At 40.2% G+C, this 23,188-nt stretch overlaps 4 protein-coding genes across 16 annotated transcripts in view; 2 read left to right on the forward strand and 2 right to left on the reverse strand.

Annotated features, from left to right (window-relative positions):
• LOC107036432 (protein MTSS 2) overlaps positions 1-5,111 on the reverse strand; it is an 18,548-nt gene extending 13,437 nt beyond the window's left edge. The window contains exons 1-6 of one of the 2 annotated variants that reach the window (XM_015254380.2): positions 4,214-5,111; positions 3,833-4,053; positions 2,767-3,457; positions 2,423-2,557; positions 1,653-2,088; positions 1,255-1,418 (exon numbers count right to left, since the gene is read on the reverse strand). In XM_015254380.2, coding sequence (XP_015109866.1) covers positions 1,255-1,418; positions 1,653-2,088; positions 2,423-2,557; positions 2,767-3,457; positions 3,833-4,053; positions 4,214-4,285 — 1,719 coding nt within the window. In that variant the 5' untranslated portion in view covers positions 4,286-5,111. The remainder of the gene's footprint in view (positions 1-1,254; positions 1,419-1,652; positions 2,089-2,422; positions 2,558-2,766; positions 3,458-3,832; positions 4,054-4,213) is intronic. The other variant, XM_015254381.2, reaches the window with a different exon arrangement.
• Positions 5,112-8,856: 3,745 nt separating this feature from the next.
• LOC107036483 (ras-related protein Rac1) lies at positions 8,857-14,947 on the forward strand. Its single transcript, XM_015254468.1, has 3 exons — positions 8,857-9,084; positions 9,426-9,813; positions 11,377-14,947. The coding sequence occupies exons 1-3, from the start codon at positions 9,050-9,052 to the stop codon at positions 11,530-11,532; spliced, it is 579 nt and encodes a 192-aa protein (XP_015109954.1). The 5' UTR covers positions 8,857-9,049; the 3' UTR covers positions 11,533-14,947.
• Positions 13,181-21,022, reverse strand: LOC107036482 (exocyst complex component 7). 2 transcript variants are annotated; one of them, XM_015254466.2, is made up of 6 exons: positions 20,899-21,022; positions 19,501-20,282; positions 17,714-18,269; positions 16,576-16,816; positions 16,059-16,328; positions 13,181-15,254 (listed from the first exon to the last, which is right to left on the reverse strand). In XM_015254466.2, the coding sequence occupies exons 2-6, from the start codon at positions 20,268-20,270 to the stop codon at positions 14,983-14,985; spliced, it is 2,109 nt and encodes a 702-aa protein (XP_015109952.1). In that variant the 5' UTR covers positions 20,271-20,282; positions 20,899-21,022; the 3' UTR covers positions 13,181-14,982. The 2 variants fall into 2 exon arrangements, with proteins under 2 accessions (XP_015109952.1, XP_015109953.1); XM_015254467.2 differs by having other exon boundaries at positions 19,501-20,340.
• Positions 21,023-21,457: 435 nt separating this feature from the next.
• LOC107036502 (KAT8 regulatory NSL complex subunit 1) overlaps positions 21,458-23,188 on the forward strand; it is a 13,134-nt gene continuing 11,403 nt past the window's right edge. For 2 of the 11 annotated variants that reach the window (XM_015254507.2, XM_015254506.2), the window contains exon 1: positions 21,814-21,974. The gene's annotated coding sequence lies outside the window, so the exon portion shown is untranslated. The other 9 variants (XM_015254511.2, XM_015254514.2, XM_015254512.2 and 6 more) reach the window with 7 other exon arrangements.

Consider the following 23,188-nt stretch of genomic DNA (forward strand, 5'->3'; position numbering starts at 1 on the left):
CCCACACCCGCGTCGGGCCTTCGTGACGAAAAATAGTATATGCCATTCGGGCGATAGCGTTGGTTTGTGAGCGCCCTCAATGTGGGCGCCGCTTATCGCCCTCATGACATAATGTACTATAATTCATCTTGTATACGGCCTAGGAAGTGGAAAAACGCAATTCTGAGCCGTCCACTTGCCTATAGGGGACCCAAATTCGGTTTTAAGGCTCTATCTCTCATAGTTTCCGAGATAATCGCGAAAAACGGAAATGCCAAAAAAAATTAATTTAATTCATCTTGTATAGAGTGTGGGAAGTGGAAAAACGCAATTCTGACCCGTCCATCTGTCTATACGGAACCCAAATTTTCTCAGGAATCGAATGGAATAGGTTTCAAGGCTCTATCTCTCATAGTTTCCGAGATAATCGCGAAAAACGGAAATGCCAAAAAAAATTAATTTAATTCATCTTGTACAGGGTGTGGGAAGTGGAAAACCGCAATTCTGACCCGTCCATCTACCTATACGGAACCCAAATTTTCTCAGGAATCGAATGGAATAGGTTTCAAGGCTCTATCGCTCATAGTTTCCGAGATAATCGCGAAAAACGGAAATGCCAAAAAAAATTAATTTAATTCATCTTGTACAGGGGGTGGGAAGTGGAAAACCGCAATTCTGACCCGTCCATCTGCCTATACCGAACCCAAATTTTCTCAGGAATCGAATAGAATAGGTTTTAAGGCTACTGTGTGTTTCCCGCAGTTGTATTTTTATACCCCTGCGTGAAACACACAGTAGTATAAAAATACAACTGCGTGAAACACACAGTAGTATGAAACTTCAACTGTGTGAAAATTCGGCTGCGTGAAACACACAAACTTCACGCATGCGTGGAGTGTATGGAGTGTACGGGAGTGATTCACGCAATGGTGCGAATAGTCACGGCCTTTTTTTTATAGTATACTTGTCGGAAAAGTTCACCTGTCGGGGCGGTTTAGGGTGCCTGCGGAAAAGTATAGCTTTATGCTCTTGTAACACATTATACTATTTCATTCTCAGTCTCTAAATCCCGCGGAAGTTTTATCACTTCAAGTGATATATGATTATTGAAAAATCAAAGCTTGCAACGTAAATTTGCATTTTCTTCTTTAATAAAGTTTTTCCCTTAACTGCCGTGACGATTCAAGAAATAAGATCCATCTTTTAATAAATACAAACTTACCCGCGATCCTGAATTTTGCAGTAGATTAATGAATTTAAAAAGTGACTCCTCACCTTTTCATTTGTATTGCTGCTTGACGTTTGTGCTCTGGATATCGAGCCAGAGGTGGCTGCAGGTCCAGCTGCTGGTAGTTGCATCTCTTGAGCACGATTAGCTGCCAAGTTAGCCAGTTCGTGCATATTTACGTACATGGGTTGCTGTTGATGATTTCCCAAATCTTAAGAACATCAATCATTTATGAATGTTTAAACTTCCACGAGTGATTTCCATCTCCTTAGAGTAGAATAAAATTTACCGAGAGTACGAGAATACATGACAATAATCGCCGAGACAAATTTGTGAATGAAGAAATTCGATTCAAAGTATTTGGTTGTTTCATGATTTTTTCATTTTTTTTCAACACAGAGCGAGGGAATCATTATATTATCAATCGAAATAAAATACTGCAAACCTTTCATCAAATGCGCAGGTAATGGTAGCTTTGGTTTCCCCCGATTTGTTGCAGTTCCCTCATTTTTTCCTCCCGTAACGGTAGGTCTTTCTAAACTGGAGCATCGGCTCGGAATCGGTGGCCTCAGGTTGCCAGCACTATTTTTACGCATTTGTACACGTGCTAACTGGGGATTTGAGGGTGGTGATGAGACTGGTGATGCAGGCTGGCTATGGCAACATCCAGAATCGGGTGCTTGGAATGTATAAACACTCAGTGCAGGTCTCTGATGTCCTTTTTCGTATGCTGACGAGATTGTGTGGGGTCTTTCGTTCACTGCTGACGGTTGAACTTGCCTTTCGAGAGCTGCCGTCTCTTGGAGATCGGGCCAGGTCGCATTTGTCGAGGATTTCGTTGGACAGTTATTTTGATTACTATGGGAAGACACATTGGATACCTGCGAATGAAAAAAAAATGGGTGGAAAAGCTTCAGAATAAAATTTTTATGCAACAACTCTGTGCTCAAGTGAAATACGGTTCTTCTTATTTGAAGAACATTATTCAACCACTACTAGGAGAAAAACATGCCAAAGACCCCAAAGATGTATGCAAAAGATGTCTTCTTTTTCGTTTTTTCTTACTCCAAGAATAGAAAAAAATGAGGAATCACTGTATATGATAGTATGATCATCCTACTTAGCCGCAGAATTTTTGTTAATTGGTTTTTCAAGTCATAAAATCGATAAAAAGCGAAAGATAGGCCGTATCCATTAGCTAGCCTCTGTAATTACCTGATACTCAGAAATAGGTTGCCTATAAAGCGTATCCTGTGAAGTAAATCCAGAATCACGTGAACATCCACTCGACAAGTGTCTAAGTGTCGTTGTCCCCGTATCTGCGATGCTGAAGGGTCTCGTACCAATTGGCTACAACGATTATACAACATCGACTACCAAAAAACATTCATAACGAAAAAGTAATAAGAAAAAAAACTCGAAATCAGGCAAAGGGCAATGCACAGAAACAACATGGAATATGGGATAAAAAAACTACAATTGGTTAATGAAAAAAATGCAGTTCGCTCAATTTCATAGAGTGCTTTCTCTCTCCCTCGCTTTTTTTTTTTCAAAATTACCTGGGACATTGATCTGTGCCATTGATGGGTGCATGAATTTGGATGATTTTTGCATGAACCACTTGAGCTGCTATTTAGCGAACTTATTGAGCACATCGAACTTTTTCTAGACCCGAGTGACAATGATGGGCTTGATGGTGGCGTTGCTAATGCCCACTGTGTCATTTCTCTCCCCTTTAAATCGGTGATAACTTGTTCAGAGGCTGCTGGCAAATCGTGAGGTGATGCTACATGCCGTTCCAGCTGATCAGAAACCTCTTGCAAGTGAGTCAGCTCCATCAACATCGATATTTCTTCATCCAGCACTGGTCTCAGAAATTTAGCAAACTGGCAGAATCGTCCACGTTCTTCTAACAGTGCGGCACGCACAGCTTTGCGTTCAGTTTCTTCTAAACTCAAGCGTTTCTCGTGAACACTCGCCTCTGACGACTCGAGTAATCTGTTTAATTCCGAATCATCAATACGGTTACCTTGGGCTTGTAAAGTTGCTGTTTGACTATGCCCATGACTCTGCACAATGGCCTTCCTTGCTTTTTTCTTTTGCAGTCTTAGTGTGTCGGTTGAACGCTTCTTCAACTCGGACTTGGCTCTTTTGTACTCTTTAGAATGCTCTTTATCCAGATTTATTAGGGTTTTTTTCCAGTCTTCCAGTTTCTCTTGAAGGGGCATCACGAGTCGGTCCATAATTGCGCTAAACATCAAACATTTATTTTTCTCATTAACCATTTGTTAAGTCTATAATTTTTTAATATGAAATACATGAAAATGAAACACGTTACAAAAAGTACGATTAAAATTACGAACAAATGCCTATTTAGTAGAAATACAATTGCACTGGAGGGCAAAATAATACAGTTTCGAAAAGTTATCGAAATTAAGTTGATGCACTGCTTGAAATATTGATTTTCTTCCATATGAATTTAAACGAAAATTGACACCAAGTTTATCACTCAATTTGTTTCGAAGTAGATCAAAATGGAAAAGTTAAAAAATAAGCTCAAGTTTAATAAAGACTCGAGACGATGAATAGTTATGTGATGAGATTAATATGATATATTATCAGTACCATGTGAAAGATTTCATCCTTGTTTCAACAGCCTTATGACGCAGACATATCCTCGTCAAGGCGGTGCCAATTTCTTTAGTCGCACCTTTGGCGTTGGTCGCAGCATCAGCAATCTTTTGGAACGCCTCGAGATAGGCTGATACTGCTAGAATAGCTGCTCTCAGACAAGCATGAAGTTTTGTTGCTTTTGATATTAAATCTTCCCACAGTGGTGTTCCATTCTGGAATTCAAATTGCTCTTTAAATTTGAGGAAATGTCAATGAAATCGAACAGTAAATGCCATACTTTCACAACAAGACAACAAATTTCAAAGAACAACGTGCAAGATGAATGTCATAAAAGCATTGTCCTTTAAATGGATAAAAATACACAATGATTACCTTCATATCCGCAATAATTTGATTGAAAAGCCCGCCCAGGGCGCTGCACTCTCTCTCCACATTGGCGTCCATCTTCCTGAATATTGTTCTCCTCTTCTGTCAAAATTATGTGTATCTTCAAACTCCTTTATCACCAGGTATTAATGATCTTTTCTGCCTCTGGAATACACTCATTCGACGTTCGAGTACATAGTAGTAGGTCGTCAGTTGGTTCAAAAAATCGAGGAAACTACGTGTTCCTTCGATACTTCATGCTGCAAATTTACGCAGTAAATTCTTTCACGATAGCATTGAAGAGCATGGCTGATTTTACGCTCTGTTTTGCTCCCCTCGTAATGTGAATTTCTAACACTGAATTAGATGGTCAGAAGACGCCTCTCATCAACACTGGCGCGTTCTCTTCCGTCTTTACACACCGCAAGTTACCTCTTGTGTCTCCCATGAAACCTACTTAATTCTCACCTCCGTTCACGTTTGTTCTCTAAATCCTGTCAAGTTGGTTAATAAATCACAGTAACAAATCACATGTATCTAATGTTTGAACACTTAGTTGATGAAAATGTGTGGGGGAAAGAAAGACACAAATGATGAGTTATACGTCAGATCCAATCACAAATGACAGAGGTAGAGAGGTACTACTGGTAGTATACTACTTGCAACCAAAGAACGCTTTGGGCGGTTACCCCCACTCCATGCAATCCCCAAATGGACCTACTTTCCCCGCCACACTATAAGCCGAGATCATTCTTTGGTTTTAAGCAGTACAAACTTATTCGTCTCCTTTCGATCCCCACCATTTTTTCTCCACGCTTGTGTGTATAATATGGACTATTTCACTCGCTTCTATCCTCGTATTATATGTATCTCCCACCATTTTGTACTTAAGTAATGCCATTCGCGTGTCAATGTACTCAAGCAGATTCTGGTACACACATGTATACTGTTTGAAACCGGAGAACGCAATTGCATTGCAGTAGTGGTGGGAGACGCGTATTGCCGTGAGAATTAGATAGAGTGGGGGTTTCAGTGTGAAGACATTTCCCCGTCATTGCAAGCATCATATATACTATATACTGTAGTGCCGACAACATAAGCCAGAAGCCACGCTCCTTTTATCCTCAACGCAGCAGCAGATGCGCTCCGTAATTTTGAAGAGTGTTTAGTGGACTACTTACACCTGCCTTGACTTTTCTCCCTCGCTCTCATATCATACATATGAAAGTATAATCAGATTTGGTGAAAGGAGAATTTTTAATTAATTGTGGTACAGTTTTTGAAATGAAGAAAATAAGGAGGTTATTATTAGAGCGGAGGATATAGATTTTCACGAATTGCATAAAGAGAAAATAATGGAGAAATGGGAACATTTCAAAAGTTCGGGATTTCCTTTTCAAAGGATTATTTTTATTAATTTTTAATGACACCATAGAAAAAAATTGAGGATTAATTAATAACTTGCCGATCCGAAGGGAGGAAAAAATTAACAGCACATTACCATTGTGTATAATTTTCTTGTCCCTTTTATTTTCAATAGAATCCCTCCGTACATAATATCTAATATTGCATTCCGTGTTCAGAAAATAATATCAACAGTTTCATCAGAGTCCCGATGATTGAGAGCGGCCCTTTTCACATGGTTCATTTCTGTATAGTCAACAATGTAAAATTAATGGTGTGGAGTCAATTTGAATTCCCACTCAGTTTCGCGCCCAATTATTGCACTCCAATTATTCTCTCATCATTTCTCATGTCACAAAATACTTGTAGTCCTTTTCCATGTCCACAATTATACTGGTACATTGCAAAATTTTTCGTCGTAATTTATGCGTGTGTCTAATTTGNTTTATTTTCAATAGAATCCCTCCGTACATAATATCTAATATTGCATTCCGTGTTCAGAAAATAATATCAACAGTTTCATCAGAGTCCCGATGATTGAGAGCGGCCCTTTTCACATGGTTCATTTCTGTATAGTCAACAATGTAAAATTAATGGTGTGGAGTCAATTTGAATTCCCACTCAGTTTCGCGCCCAATTATTGCACTCCAATTATTCTCTCATCATTTCTCATGTCACAAAATACTTGTAGTCCTTTTCCATGTCCACAATTATACTGGTACATTGCAAAATTTTTCGTCGTAATTTATGCGTGTGTCTAATTTGATGGTTTACATTATCTGTTCTGTGACATGACTCATGTTCAGTTGACTTGAGTACAGTCGTCGGTAAGCCCCCCTTTTCGGAGAGACGTGACAGGAGTTGGATAGTGGAATTGCCATTAGCCGGAATAGTAGGTGGCGACTGGCATCACTGGTAGGTAATTAATTGCGTGGGAATTGAATCAAAATTGAGTTAAAGTTATCGCATGATAATTATAATCCATCAAAGCGTCAGAATGCACTTGTGGGCATTTTCAGGTACCTGGGAAGATTGCAGATTTCCTCAGGAGTTGAATGCAATTGGATTGAGGACGCCAACTCTTTTAGCTTTCGAGGAATTCTCAGAAAGGCAAAACTTATGTGATTTTCAGCTAAAAATTATAAGCAAAACGAAACAATTTGTCAGACGGTGGAGATAAATTTATTGCAATAACATGTTGAACTTTAATTCGATTTTTAGCATCGGGTAGTCCTGACAATAAAAATAAACTAATGACAAATTTCAGCTAAAAATTAATGTGGCTTTTAGCTGGAAAGCGTCCTCTGAGCACTCCCAGGTGTCTCAAATTAATCTCGATCTTAAATTTCCTCACGAAGTAAATGCAATTGGAATTGAAACGCTAGCTCCTCTAGTTTTCTAGAAATCCCGAAAAAACAAAGTGATCGTGGAGTCACTCCAGTAATTTCAGATTAATCATGCAATATTGTATATGGAATTGTCAAGCCAACAAGCATCATCGCATCCGTCACAGAAAAACTCAATTCCGTCATCAATTCACAGCCCCGCGTTATCTTTCGCTATTCATAATCTATCGATGATAAAGCCAATATCATCGCACATCGTGACTGGAATGACACACAATCTGTGTGACTCAATCTAACGAGGGAAATTCTTCAGCAGTGAAAAATCCCGAGTCGCCCTCTCCCCCACCTTCCGCCACTCCCGGACGTCCGAGTTATATGGCCATCCATTAGCCGGAATAAACGAGTTCCGAAACTGGGGCACTGCCTTAATTAATTAATACCTAAACGAAAAATCCCACAGTGCAGATAAAACTGTCGAATGACATCACCCTTATGCAACTCCACCTCAAGCAGAAGTGATTCAACTCTCCTATTTTTTTTTCATTCAAAAGTTATCACGAAAATTATTCGTTACTCTTTCAATTTTTTGTCAAGAAGCTGAAGTTATTTTTCATTTTGATCGCTTATTTTTCAAATATTTTTTCATCATCGGGCTTTGACCCGCGCTCGCTCTATTAATTCTTCGCCACTTTTTTTCCACTCGTTTTCCTCGTGGAAAGTGAAACTTAAAAAAGCGGAAAAAATGTCGAAGGTTCGATGAATTGTATTTATCCGGACATTGACGTTTTGATCATATGTTGACATTTTTTAAAGCTTGTGATCCATTGACCATTTTTCAATTATAAATTTAAAAATTCTAAATAGTAAAAAATAAATAATAAAATGATAAATCATAATAAAGTAAATAAATAATTCTGTCATTTTTAAACTATAAATTGAAATTCTGTCATTTTTGAACTATAATTTCCTTGGCTGAAATTATCCAAGTGTTTTTATTGATTTCTTAATGTAACCAATTTTTTATGTAAACAGCAAAAAAATACTACGCGAAATACTTGGAAAATTCATGTAGACGAATTCCTCCGAAAAAACTCCCAATCCAAGTTCTCCGCACCGTTTCCAACTAAAAAATAAAAAAAAATAAAGAACATAAAAATCGAGTTCAAAAATTTAAAAAAATTCCTGTCGACGAGTTTCCCCCGAAACCTCCGAATCCAAACCCTGTTCTCCGCACCATTTCCAACAAAAAAATTAAAAAATAAGGGAGAGTAGGGTAAAACACCCCTTTTGACTTTTCTGTGATACTCACAACTGTGGAATAAATTCATTAATTGAGATCAGTCTAGACTCATTCTAAAGGGGAAGAAGTGTCGTTTCCATGGAAAAAATTATTCCATTTCATTTCAAATTAAATGAGTTATCAACATTTTTGAAAAAGTCAAAAGGGGCCATTTTACCCCACTCTCCCTTATAAAACCCAGAAAAATGGAGTTGAAAAATCTAAAAAAATTCCTGTCGACGAGTTCCCCCCGAAACCTCCGAACCCAAGCCCCGTTCTCCGCGCCACGTCCAATTAAAAATCCAAAAACCCCCGCAGTAATAGCAATCAAGCCCCATCCAAACCCCGAGCCCTCAAACCCGAATTCCCGAGCCCTCTCCTCCGCAGCGACCTCCCCGTCCGACTCGTCCCTCTCTCCCGAGCACATTTACACGTTGAAAAGACCTCCCTCAGGGTCTGCCCCTCCGCCGACGTTGCATTCCACACCATAATCCTCCGAAACACCGGAGCGAAGGAAAAAAAACGACATCTCAGCGCCCACAGACCGGGGGGAGTGAGCGCGAGTGCATCAGCCCTCTCGCTCCATCCGTCCCCCCACTCCTCCGCCCCCGGGACTCCAGCGTCAGACAGAGGGCTCCCGTCGGCCGCTCCTTGGTCTCTCCGTGTCTCGTGTACCGCGATACCCTCCGAATTCCGCCAGATTATAATTTATCCACCTTTTGTGGCTGATTTTACTGGCCTGCACACCTGAACTCCCCGAACAAGTGATTCACAGACAAGTGTTTAGTGCATCGAATCGTTTGTTTGACGACGATGCAGGCGATAAAGTGCGTCGTTGTTGGTGACGGGTGAGTAAAAAATACAATGTAATGTGGAGTGTTTATTGGGTATCGTCAACAGGGCGGGGAATTGGGGGTTCTGATACGTCGAGTGCTCCTCATTATTCCTCTCACACATTTCTTTGCTCATAATTACCAATTTTTCGAGGGCTTTTCCTCCTCTGCGTGGGTGCACAGCGGGTGTGGTGCTGTCTTTCGCGCCCTCGTCGTGTTTTTTTCTCGAGTTTAATGACTCCATCATGACAGAATGCCCCAGGAATACCCCTATTTAATCATCTGTGATTGTTGTTGTCCTCGAATTGGCAATTGTGAAATTGTTCAATCGGTCTTGTTTGTTTTCTGGGGCCCAGAGCTGTCGGTAAGACGTGCCTGCTGATCAGTTACACCACCAATGCCTTCCCCGGGGAGTACATACCCACTGTCTTCGATAACTACTCGGCCAATGTTATGGTCGATGGCAAACCTATTAATCTAGGATTGTGGGACACAGCCGGACAGGAGGACTACGACAGGCTCAGGCCACTGTCCTATCCTCAGACCGATGTCTTTCTCATCTGCTTTTCACTGGTGAATCCGGCGAGCTTTGAGAATGTACGGGCCAAGTGGTATCCCGAGGTGCGTCATCACTGTCCAGCCACGCCGATTATACTCGTGGGCACCAAGCTCGATCTGCGTGAGGATAAGGAGACCATTGAGAAACTCAAAGACAAAAAACTTGCGCCTATAACCTATCCACAGGTATGGGGACTCTGCCTGAGTTTTTTTAAGGGGAAACGGAACCCTTAAGTTTATATGAATCTTTGGAATTGTGTTTTCTCCTGCAATTATTATTTCTTATTCATTAAACTAGTTCATTCCCTGGTAACACAGTCCGATTATTTCAGACTGGGTGATAGAAAATGAAATCTTTAATATTTATTGCTCATTTAAATATTTATATGCGTAATATGAGATTTATCAACCACTTTTTCGGAAAGTAATCGGACGATAACGGCCACATACCCTTGTTCTCATTAATTCTCATAATTTTCTCTAACTCCAAACTCTACCTACCAGCCAATCGGTATTTAACGGGCAAAGACAGAAACATCATTAACGCCAATTTATTTTTTATCACCCAGTCGGAAATAATCGCACTGTTTTATCAGGGTTGACTCAACAATGCGATAATCGAGTCGATAAAGTAATTTCATAGACAGAAATTAATAATTGTAGGAGAAAACACAATTCTAAGATTTGATGACAACGGGGTTCCGTCTCCCCTTTTGCTGCTGTGACAAAAACAGCTTTAGGTAGGGTAAGCTACCCCGTAGATGGACACTGTCCCTATAGATGGACGAGCTACTTTTGGATAGGAAATTGCGCAAAAAAATACTGAAATGTGAATTGTTGCTTTGAATTTTCACTAACTGTTGGGATTGTTAACCCCTGGGCGACGATTTTTTTTCGATCAATTTTTTTTTTCAATTGCTAAAAAACAAACGTCCATCTACTGGGCGGTTTTCTTAGGCGTCCGTCTACTGGGCAGGTTACCCTATGTCGAGATACTTCTGACTTGAAAATTCTCGAGTGCAAAATATCTTGCATGAAGAAGATAAAAATTTTTGTGGAATTTTGTACTTGTCCTGAAGACGAGGACAATTTCTTGATGACAAGAAAACGATTTCTCAAACTAAGTAGAATTGAAGTCATTCATTTGGTGGGTTTTAGACTCAATTCTCAAATATCTTAATGCAAAAACCACTTTAATTGAGTTGAGAAAGCTTGAGAAAGATTGAGACCATTCTGCGATTTGAATGAACCAGGTCTCCATTTCAAACTCAAATTATTCATCACAAAAGTTTGACACTGACGATAATTTTTGTATTCAGCATAAAATCTTTATTCATTTATTCAATTTTTTTAGATTTTTAGGTTTTCTACACAAGACTGTGTTACTTTCCCATTCTTACACCAGAATGTTTTTATTCACATCAACTTTCGCTTAGAATTTATTTCCGATTTGCATCTTCAAAATTTAAGCTATATTTACACGACTTTAAAAAAATACCTTTAAAATGAAGAAAATCCCTTGAATTAATTTCTGACGAATTTCGGAGAGAATTGGTGTTCCAGTACTCCAATATTCTATCTCTCCTTGTCACTCGAAGGTTTAGAAAATATGCTCGAGCCATAAATGTGCAAAAACATTGAATAAATTGTTAAATCGTTTAATCACCGTTTGCACTCCTCCCACAATTTAGCTCACTTAATTCTCACGAAGATGCCATCCCATCAATTAACATCACACTGTCTTTCCAGGGATTGGCAATGGCCAAAGAAATTGGAGCAGTAAAGTATCTGGAGTGCTCAGCCCTGACGCAAAAGGGCCTGAAGACAGTGTTCGACGAGGCGATACGCGCGGTATTATGTCCAGTACTACAGGCAAAACCAAAGCGCAAGTGTTGCCTCCTATAATATTAATTTTATCAACGACGCCTGATCGACCCTCGAGCGTGTGTCACCTGTCGTCCCGAGAGAAGTTGAATTAGCGTGGATCAAGTGAAAAATTATCTATTGTTTTTCCCTCCTTCTCCTCTCTATTACTGTAGGGAATATTAAAGTGGCAGGAGTTGATTATCAGCGCACAAAATACCGAGTGTACAGTGAAGGAAAAAAAAAATAATGAAAGGGAGAGAGAGCTTATCAAATGTATTTATGGAGAACTAAATACGAACGAAAATTATGTGGAATGTGTGTGGAACCGCATTTTTTAAAAAATCCGTGGTTTCCGTACAGTGGAACATTCAATGTACAACGTTATTTTTTTCTATTTAAATAACATTTTTCCTTGCATTATTATGAATCACGATCGAGGTGAGTCAAGGAAACTCAGCGTCGATGGAATAAATTTAAAATCAAGGGAAATTTGAATCGCTAAAAGTTGAAATGTTTTTTTTTAAGGGACTCGTCAGAGTCGAGAGAATTTGAACCAATCGTGTACAGGGGAGGAAAGAAATAAACTAGAGAATATATGAAATGAAATAATTTTCTCATCTCGTTGACAATAATTGCTGGGACAATGTGATTGTCGCTGCTGTTATTGGGGACTCGATGCACAATACAAAATGGTTTAGACGTAATGAACATAAACGAAAGAGAAATAGTTATTACGAGAAATTATGATAATTATATGCAAACCATGCTCTAGAGTCGTGCAAGTTTTAGGTGTTGAAGGCGGTGAGACGAGGGACTGAGGGGTTTAGGCGAGTGCATTCTTTGGTGCTCTCTCGATCCGTATTTATTGGCTTCGTTAGGGAATCCGGATTTCGCTGCTCTCGCACAACTTGCGGTTTTTGTAATTGCAGGGGGAATTGAGGGATGTGATGAGTTGATTGTTTTTGTTGTGTAATTATTTCGGGAGGGAGGGGGCTTGGAGGGAAATGGTTGAGGAACTTTTTGGTGAGAATATAATTTCCTGCAGAAAATGTCTTGTGATATTTTTTGATAATGCCATTTGTTACTGAGATAATTGCATATGAATTTGTGAGGAATTGATGAAGTGAAATGACTCGATTTTTTTTTGGTTTTTGTAATTGTACAATTATTCCAGAAATGAGGGGTTTTAGAAAAAAATGTCATAGGAACTTTTTGCAGGGAATTTAATTTGCAAAAAAATGTTTCTCGTGACTTTTTGTCCTAAAATCACTCGTCATCAAGATAATTGCATTCTAATTTAACAAGAAATTCACTCCTAAAACATGACTCGATTTTTATTCCCTTGTAATTGTGCAATTATCTCAAAAACTAGCGGTTTTAAGATGAAATATCATAAGTCATTTTTTGTAGAGAATTGAATTTCCAACAAAAAATGTCCTCTGACACTTTTCCCTCGGCCCATTAATTCTCGAGATAATCGCACATTTATTCAGACGTGTAAATCAACTCTTCACGACTCACCATTCCACAACTGAATCATAGATTCCAGAACAAAAAAATCACTCTCATCCGTACCTCGCCTACGAAGAATATAAACTAAAAACTATTAACTAGTTGAAGTGATGAGAAAGGTGAGTGAGTTGCACCGAAATGACGTATTAACAATAGGCCAATAAAATCCGAAAAAACCAGAGAATTAAAGTTTTTTATTTGGATTCATCCTCGGTGTGACTAGGTAAAGTATGAATGTTACGAACGCGTGGGTTATACAACAAAATAAATAAAACGTAAAAAAATAGATGCAAGTGAGCGAGTGATGAAATAGCAAATAATTGTAAATAACTGCTGGAGTTCAAACTCATTCCTATTACTGTCATCATCGCGTCGTATGTGTAAGCTACTAATCGAAACTAAATCGACAAAAGGGAGAAAAAACGTTACTTGTTTTTTATATATATATTTGAGTATATACGAAAAATAATGGAAAAGACAAAAATACGAGATGAAAATTATGGGAAAACTTGTCGAGTGGCCGAGTTGTGCTTTTTGTCGACAAATTATGAGGGGAAATTTATTTTTTAACGGATTCGTTGGTAAATATCGTTTTTAACAAATGAAATGAGGGATTTCACAGTCGCGAAATTTCATTCTCCAACTAGAGCGTTCATATACATTTTTTTATTGAGGGGAGACTTGCAAGTTTTCGCAGCCACAGGACTTTGTATTGAGAATTGTCGTGTTTTGTGCATGCATAATCTGGGAAATATTGAGAAAAAGTCAGTTCTTATTGCTAGTGTACTCTATTTTTTTATAACAGAATTTTTATTTTGGTGACAATGACTGAAAAATTACGAGATTTTTCGCATTTTGAGAGAAAACAGCAGATGATTTCCTTTATTTTCGTTGTTTTATTCTACTCTTGTGAGTTTTTCAATTACAAAGCATTGGATCAAGAATTTTATGAATAAAAATTTAGAAATACCAAGAAAAATTGTGGTTTGCGTCCTTTTGTTTATGATATTCAATTTTTTTTAGGAGATTGAGAGTTATTTCGGGTTTTATGAGACTTGAAGAATTTATTTGAGGTCTGATTGATTAAAATAATGATTTCTTGCAAGAAAAAATGAGGAAAAGTCATTTATTATTGCCAATAAACTCAATTTTTTAATTTTTATTTTGGGAAAACGAAAGAAAAATTGTATATTTATTTGCATGCGTAGATGATTTCCTTTATTGCCATCATTTTGTTCTGCCCTTGTGAATTTTTTAAAATTACAAACTCTTAGATCAAGAATTTTATGAATAAAAGTGTAGAAATGTCAAGAAAAAAATCTAGTTTGCTTCCTACTTTTATAACATTCATTTTTTATGAGACTGAGAGTTATTTATGTTTCTCTCAGGCTAATAATGATTCATCTCAATAAAAAATGATTAAATATCGAAAATGTAACTCGTAATTTCAAAAAATTCAGTACAATCAATAGTTTTTTACGGATTTCTCTCCATTACTTCCCATTTTCTGCACGCATAGATGAATAAACATTACGAAAATTTCCAATGAAAAACCCTGTGACATCAAGAACTCAAAGAGAGTCTCAAAAAACTCACCCCTAGCTGATTTCAAAGATCAATTATTTTCGCGTGGAATTTTTATCGTTGAATAAATTGAAGTTCAAGCTAAAAATTTCATGCCAAAATCTCAATTATTCCGATGAAATCGAACCATTGAGCTTTGTTATCACATAAACCCAGATCGGATTAATGACTTATCAACAGCCTGAAAGTGTTTGCAATCAGATAAATGAAGGACAAATTTTTAAATAATCAATTTTAATGGGAACAGATTCAATGAGCACGATAACAACTGGGATTAAACTCGAGCCATCGAAAGCATGGAATTATTATAGATATTGTAACTAAATTTGCTTTATTAAATGGGTGTTTACTAAAACAATGTGACTTATATCTCTTCTCCCACGATAACGAGCCTCAGGCTGCTGTATCAAAAAACGTTTTTATCAATGACGTCACTTGTTCCGGTGTGTATTTTATGTATTTGGCTGGGTTCTTTGTGAACGGAGTATTTCTGTATTTGTTGTAAAATACGGAGTACTGGGGGACGAGGGAGTGCTGCAACTCTCGGCGAAGTGTCTCACGAAGACGCGCGTCAGGTACTGAGTAGGTGCGCTGGTTCTTCGCAGACTCCTCGAACTCGCGGGAAAATCCGGAGAAACGCTCCTTCAGGGACTTCACTGCGAGCTCTGGACAATCATAAATAATGCCTTGATATTTAGGTTGAGAAATTATATGATCTCATTCGATTGTAAAGCGATTCATTCTCATTCAAATGAGAGAGAATGAAGTAATTTTTATTTTAAGAGATTAGTTTTTGAAAAAAAAATATGTCACGAATGAACAAAAAATGTGGGAACGTTTATAAATCGGAATAAATCAGTCTATAATCTAATTCGATCATAAACTGATGTATTCTCGTTTAAATGAGAATGAATGAAACAATTTTTACTTTAATATAGCAGTTTTTGTAAAAAATATTTCATGAATGATAAAAAAATGTGGGAACATTTTCTTGAGACGATGTTTAGAGAAATTTTCATAGAATTTTGAAAATCAAATGAGTTAATTTGATTATAAGTCGATGTATTCCCAGTTTCAACAGGTAAGTTTTAGGAAAATTTAGAAAAAACATATTTTTTGTAGAAATGAGAATTATAACCCAAATTTTCATGAAAATTTGAGAACGCAATGAGTTAATTCAATTAAAAACCAATTCATTTCCTTTTCAGGAAGAAAGTGACGAGTCAATTTCAATTCTTAACGAATCAGCTCGTCGAAAATATCTCACAAATGGGAAAATTTTATGAGAATCTTTTTTTAAGCCATTTATTGCCAAAGAAAACAAATCTATAAAAAGATTCCCATGAAAATTTCGTTGGAATCCAAATAAATTCATAAAAAAATGATTCTTGAATTGAGTTGACCCATTCCATTCTCCCATTTCACAATGAAATTGTACTTTGAGGTATTAAAATGTTCCATTTGCATACCAGGTTCATCACCAGAATGTTCGAGATAGGCCCTTGCTTTAGCAAAAGTCGCCGAAACATAATTAGTCTTGTCTTTGACGAGAAGATCCTGGTAAGTTTGTGCAGCAGTGGATTCCGCCAACAGTAGCAGTTCCAACAGAGTACTGTTGCGGAGTTTCTCCACAACATAATTATGATTATTTAGTTTGAATAAGGCTCGTAACGCTGGATCTGAGTAAGAAGTGTCACTCTTGCTGACGAGAGCGAGGTTCAGTTGGGCGAGGACTTTCTCTGAAAATGAGTAAAATTTAATTTCAGGCACTCATTCATCGATTCAATAATCAATGATTAATTGATTAAACTCTAGTAGAATTAGAGTAGAATTTTTGCTTACTAAATACTAATTGTACAGTTTTACGTACTTTGCATACACTAGCCAAAAAATACTTCCACGAGTGACACCCCAATGGATTTTCTCATTATTTAATAACAGTAGAATAGTAATAATAGCCTAATTAACATTATTATTGACACTCACTGATGTAGACACCGAGGAGAACTCTGTGGGTGTTCTCTGTTTGTTTAGCGCTGGAAGTTGATATCGACTCGACTTCATTGTTCCGGCGTAAGACAATCCCCGCTGTTTCAGCATTTTCGGATAACTGCTCGAGAAACACAAGGACGTTGCTTGTGGATTCAGCTACTGTTCCGTCTTTGGGTAGTGCAGCTCCAGACTCATTTCTGACACTCTCTGCAAAATCTTCTAAAGCTTTTGCTCCCTATTTAAGAGAGAATGAACTTTTTAACATTTCAATATTTCTAGTTTCTCTAAATACTCCGTTTTTTTTAACACTTCTTTCCCACGCATAAACAATGGAAATTGGGAAATCAATTTTTATAAATTATTTATGGTAAAGGTCATAATTTTTTGAATTTGGTTCGATTATTTTATAAATCTTCCAAAGTGGATTTTCCACCTTTTTTCTTTCTAATATCTTGACTATTTTTAGCTGTTTAGGGTAAAGAATCGAATTCGATATTGATAAAGAAGTAATTGTAAAATGACGAAACATCTTGACAAGAATTTCAACGAAAGAAAAAAGGGAATAATGAGGCAATTTGGAATAATGTGACATTGTGGATTAATTATATGAGAAAAAAAATTGAAATTTCATGAGGCAGCAAAAATTTAATAAATTAATAAAATTGGTTAATTTATTAAAATGGATAAAATAAAATAAATCATTAAAAAACTAATGTTATTAATTTATTAAATTTATAATAATAAAATTGCACACTAAAACCGTAAGTATTCAGCCCCAAATTACCCTGAATTTCCAACGAATTGAATTCAGTAGCGAAGCGGTAAAACGGTTTAAGTCGATTTTGACTACTGGTCAGTTTTCAATGAGTATCTCGGAATCTAAGGGAGATAGAACATTTTTTGTTAAAACCTTTTGTGTAGATCGAATTGAGCGCTACGAAAAAGTTAATTACGAAAATTTCGCTATCGTTCTCATATTCGGAGATATTCCTCAAAAACGAAGCTGAGAGCTAAGTCGACTTAAATCGTTTTACCGCTTCGCTACTGAATTGAAGACTGTATTTCCTTGACTTTAACTAATTCTCATGAACCAATTAATCAAAAATCTACAGTTTCCATTCCCCCAACTCACCGTCGTATTCAGAGTGTTCAAAACCGACGCAAACTTCGATCTCAGGGCATAATCGCAGCCCTCGACAGTCCTCTCAAAATCCGGCTTGAGTTCCCCGAGATGCTTCAGAATGGGAAAAACCACGAGAACAGCTGAGAAGTCCCTCCTAGTGATGCACCTCTTGGCCCTCGTGGCGATGCTCTCCCCGTCGTGTGCGACGAGGTCCATGGCGTCTCTGACGGTGGCCTCCAGGACCTGGGGCTGCAGCAGAGTCGGGATGATCCTTGCGACGAGGCTCCTCTCGGCCTGCATGAGCCTGTGCAGTCCCGCTGTCAGCAACAGGTAGTTCTCCATCTCCTGTTCGTCGGGCGCAGCATCCTCAGGAGCGCAATTCGAGGGGAGCGAGGGCAACGGCTTCCTGGAGGAGGGGAACGCCAGGCCAATCCCAGTGGACTGCGACGCTCTCATCAGCATCTTGCTGGCTTTCTTCTCGATCGCGTGCTGAAGGCGCTTGGAAGTTCTTCGGCTGGTGGCTTCAGCCCCGGATGCAATGGAATGCCGATGGGCGAACTTGGACCTGGGGATGGGAAGGCAAAATCAAAGCTTTGGAGACTTCGTGATAATCGTGATGCAAAGGGACAGTCGATTGCAGGAATCGTCAGTGATTATATCCTTTCGTCGTTTGTGGAAAAATCAGGAATGGAAATGAGATGAAAAATATTCCCTGAAAATTGTTAATTAATGTGGAATTGCGAGAAATTAACTGAAAAATAGAATAGAATTGGTTGTATAATTTCTTATGAATTCTATAAAGTTTCAATTACAGTAGAGTGAATCAGATTTCTTATTTGAGTAAATTCTGCATAAATGTTTTTCATGAACTAAATGAGAGTTTTAAAATCATAGTCATTTTTTAAATTGAAATGCAGAATTACCGTAATTGTTTGGATTTATTAAGTCTATGGGAGAATTACCATTTGACTATTTCTTTCGATTTTCGAAATCGTCAGTAATTATATCCTTTCGTCGTTCGTGGAAAAATCAGGAATGGAAATGAGATGAAAAATATCCCATGAAAATTATTAATTAATTATCACATGAAAATTGTTAATTAATTTGGAATTACGAGAAATTAACTGAAAAATAGAATAGTTGAGAATTGTTTGTATAATTTCTTATGAATTCTATAAAGTTGTAATTACAGTAGAGTGAATCAGATTTCTTATTTGTTTAAATTCTGCATAAATGTTGTTCATGAACTAAATGAGAGTTTTAAAATCATAGTGATTTTTTAAATCGATATGCAGAATTATCGTAATTATTGAATTTATTAAGTCTGTGGGAGAATTGCCATTTGACTATTTCTTTCGATTTTCGGAATCGTCAGTAATTATTTCCTATCGTCATTTGTGGTGGGACACGGTCTTCTGTCATTTAATTTCAACGATTTTCCCAGAACTCAGAACAATTATTCATAACTCAGAAACGAATTGACCAAACGAGCTCAGTTTAGTCTCGTCACAAAGGGAAAGAATAGCTCTTAGTATTGAGAAAAAAATTACCAAAGTTTATCAACATTTCAAGCCCTCATTAACATTTAAAAAAAAAAGTCAAGTGTCCGTTTTACCCCAACCTCCCCTAGTATGAATACAGCCATATAAACAAAACCCATTACAATTTGCCCATAAAAAAAGACTGAAAAAACGAATTTATTCTCGTCCCCCTTCCCCCCAATATTGTCCCATTCTCTCCGACTGCACATGATGAATAATCTCCTCGCCCTGAGGAGATATCCCTCGGACCCTCACCTGGGCATGGGGCTCCCCGCGTGAGTGCTCCCGCCCGAGGCGGAGCGTTGGTGCTCCTTCAGCAGCTGCAGCGATCGCAGAACGATTGCCGACCTCACCGAGGAGTAGATGTTCGCGTGCCTCCGGTGGCCCCTCTCATCGAGCCACATGGCGATCTTCACCAGGTCCCCCAGGGCGCTCTCAGGCAGTTGATTGAGGGACTGTGGGGCGTCCTCCCCACTCGTGTCCTCGTCCGAGCCGATGAGATCGAGCAGAATTATCGGCAGAATGGGCTTGCTCTGCCTCGCCAGGATGTCGTGGAATTCCGAGCACAGCGAGTCCAATCCCACGTTGAACAGCGTCGAGATGTTCTCCAGCTCCACCGAGCTCGGATTGTTCTTCTGGAAGTACCTCTCCGCGTTGTAGAGGCGGTTCATGGCGTCGAGGAAGCCGTCGAGGCCGCCGGCCCCGCTGGGGCCGCTTCTCACCGCCCCCTCGACCTCCTGGCACACCCCGTAGTAGCCGATCGCGTGGTCCAGGGCGTTCAGCGTCCGCTCTATGTTGTGCTGCTGCGACTGGAGGTTTCCGGTCTCGTTGTACACAGGGAGGATCGTCCGCCGGAGGGTCGCCAGCCGCTGCTCCAGGGAGCCGAGGATCGCTACCATACCGCTGGTGAGCTTTTTGCTCCGGTCCTCGGCCCCCCGGAGGGCCTCTATCGCCCCCATTTCACCCTCGAGCTTGCATTCTATCTCGAAGCGACGCTCCGAGGTGTCGCCCCTTATCGTCTGCATCTTCGCCGGCAACTGCGGGCATTCGGAGGACCTCAGCTATCTTTATCTCGTTTTTATTGGGTTTAACCCGCTTAAGGGTGCCATGTGAATTTGAAAAAAGATTCAAAAAAAATTTTTTCTTTCCCTCAACATTTTTTTTAACATCAAAGATACTAGTTCCATTTTGCTATATTAGCCAAAAAAATTAAAGAATTTTCCTTGGATATGAAAAAATACGATTTTCGCCAAATTATTAATTTGCGATTTCCTCCCTATTGGATTTGTTTCCCAATATTATTCAAAAACGCTCTTTGAAAATGTTCCGCTTTTTTTCAACGTTTTTTTGATTGCACAATCATAATTTTTGGAGACTCCAGGGCTATGTAAAACTGAACAGCAATTGGAGATCAGTTCAGATTATCAAACTAAAAAAACTACCAAAAACGCGTTCGAAAGGTAGCCCACCCGCCCTTGCTCAAAAATTCTCCTAAAACATGAATTCCATACCCTAGAAATCAAAATTTCACACCTCTGTAGAAAAATAACGAATAAAAAACATAACATTCATCATCAGAGAATGAATAACCCCTAGAAGCTGCTTGAAATCCCCCAAAATCTCCGAAACCGAACCCCAAAAATTGCAACTCACCAACAACTCCTTCAAACAATCCCTATCGACCCCTCAAAATCACTCAAAACTATCCCTCACTTTGACATTCCCATCACCCACAGCACCACAACCTCCCAAATCATAACCCTATGACCGCTGACAAGAACCCCCCACCCCCCCCCTAAAAGCCCCCTAGCGGCGCCGCAATCCTAGACGAACTCATGAAAACCGCCTTTCGGTCCTCGCCATTTCAAAATCCCCCGTCTCCCATTGGCCCCACCCTGCCCCGCTCCCCTACATCCGTCGCAAACCCTCGCCCCTATTGGTCCCTCGCTCATCGCGACAACCTTACAACGCACTCTCAAACCCCCTCCCCTAACATTTCCCCCGGATTCTTACGTCGATACCCAACGACCGCTCATCGCAATACCCCTCGAAAAAAAAACCCGACGCTTCAAATAAAAATTCCCAAACATTCCTCAACACACAGTGCATCCCAATCCCAGCTGCCCCCCAAAAACCAGTACCACCTTTAGAGGGTCTCGAAGGGGTTTGGGGGGAGGGGGCATAGGGGCGCCGGAGGGAGGGGGAAGATGGTCACTGGGTGAGTTGAGGCAAAAGACAGTCGTTCCTCCGATGTCATTCCGTTTTTTCCGGTCCACAAAGTTGGAGTCGTGACGCTGTAAGTCCAACACTCGTGTATAGTGCATTGAAATCGCTAACGGCAGCTCTAGGTGCAGGGGGCGTCGCGATAGGGGGGAGGGTCGGCAGGTCCGGTCGGGGAGGGGGAATTAGAATGAAAGGGAAAACGGAGAGCGCGAGTGTCGAGAAAAAGACGAGACTCGCCGAATCGACGTTGAAGCGGAAAAATAGAGAAACTGGTGGGGATAGGGGGCCGCGGGGGGCCAGAGGGGAGGAACGTTGAGCAGGGGAGGGGAGAAAACAAGAGGAATCGGCGGGCAAGAGCGTCAGGAGTGTTTCAGCAGGACTGAACGGGCTCGAAAATACGTTTGTATATCGTAACCGCGTCATGCTTGTTCAAAATTACGGCCACCAACGAGGATTATCCAGTTAATGGTGTGTGATGATGGGAATACTGGTGGAATACGGTATATGTACGTTATTACGTGGTTTAACTTTGTTGAAGTGGTTTGGGTGTGACGATTTTAATATCTGCGCTGCAGTCTCGCATATTTTTTTTTGTTGGGGTTTTTCGTCGGTTCTAGGGGCGCGGGGGGAAGGGCGGGGGGCACAGGGGGTCTGTATTTTTGATAATATTTTTAGTGCAGTTGTAGGGGAGGTGATGCTCGTGGTGTAGACGCGAAGTGGTCTCGTGTTGGAGTGATCTATGGTCTCTTTATGTCGTTCAGTGAATATTCGCGATTTACTGTGGAGTGAGGGAACTAGTGAATTGTGTCGGGTGTCCAGTGACAAAGGGATTCTCCATGAATTGAAGTGATGTGTCCATTATTTGGGATTCATGGCGATGGGGAGGACGACGCGATTGGGATTGTGAGGGAATTCTTTCTTCATTTTTTTTTTCTCTCGCTTTCGTTGGGTTTCTTTTTTCTTGATTTTTTGCCGCCGCCATTTCCGCTAGTCACACAACCGACAGCGCTCAGTGCGGGTCAAACGCGTGGTTTTTGAAACCGAGTGAGTGGTTTACGAGGGACGAGGGAGAGTGCTGGGATTTTTGGGAGAATTGCCGGGGGATTTCTGGCGAGGGGTTGACCGGGGTAGGTCTTGCTGTCGTTGAACTCGGTTATTTGTTCGGTTTTTGTGAGTGTCGTCGCCATCTCGCCGCGCCCCTCTCGCCCTCCCATGGCTCAACGTCGGCGCGAGAGAGGCTTCTCCTCTCTCCGTCCTCGTCTCGGTGTGTTCAGTATACGTGGAAGTACAATCGTCGGATGTGCGGGGCTGTTTCGGTGGGGGGAAAGGCCCCGGGGGTGATCGGGGACCTTTTCGGAGGTTTTGGGAATTAGGTAAGAGGATTGCCCTCACGCGTCATTATGCAACGGACGCCCGGCCGCGTGTGATGGGCCGACGGGCGAGGGGGTGGGGATCGAGGGGCTTACGTGAGCACCTGGGGAGCTTCGCCGAGAGGTGCATTCGTGGGGAAGATGCGGAGAAGTCGCGAGGGATCACGTGGTGATGCGTCAGTCGAGGGGATCTCGGGGAGGCGCGGTGGGGGCTGTCCGGCTTGTCTACGGCGACGCCCTCGAGGAGCCGGTTGTTTTGTTTCAGGCATTTTAGACGTGTCGGGGCTTGCGGGGGGATTTCGAGAGAAATTCGCGAAATCGGGGGGAATGGCCGATTGTGATTTGGGGGG

The sequence above is a fragment of the Diachasma alloeum genome, unplaced genomic scaffold (genome assembly GCF_001412515.2).
Source record: "Diachasma alloeum isolate Michigan unplaced genomic scaffold, Dall2.0 Dall_scaffold_00209, whole genome shotgun sequence".
Lineage (NCBI taxonomy): Eukaryota > Metazoa > Arthropoda > Insecta > Hymenoptera > Braconidae > Diachasma > Diachasma alloeum.

Bases quoted from the DNA above. Each gene is read 5' to 3' on its own strand.
- LOC107036483 (XM_015254468.1), top strand. From the start codon at position 9,050: ATGCAGGCGATAAAGTGCGTCGTTGTTGGTGACGG. The intron at 9,085-9,425 runs GTGAGTAAAAAA...TCTGGGGCCCAG, and splicing joins TGCGTCGTTGTTGGTGACGG to AGCTGTCGGTAAGACGTGCC. The intron at 9,814-11,376 runs GTATGGGGACTC...CTGTCTTTCCAG, and splicing joins CGCCTATAACCTATCCACAG to GGATTGGCAATGGCCAAAGA.
- LOC107036482 (XM_015254466.2), bottom strand. From the start codon at position 20,270: ATGCAGACGATAAGGGGCGACACCTCGGAGCGTCGCTTCGAGATAGAA. The intron at 18,270-19,500 runs GTGAGGGTCCGA...TCCCATCCCCAG, and splicing joins GCGGGGAGCCCCATGCCCAG to GTCCAAGTTCGCCCATCGGC. The intron at 16,329-16,575 runs GTGAGTGTCAAT...ACTCATTTTCAG, and splicing joins TCTCCTCGGTGTCTACATCA to AGAAAGTCCTCGCCCAACTG.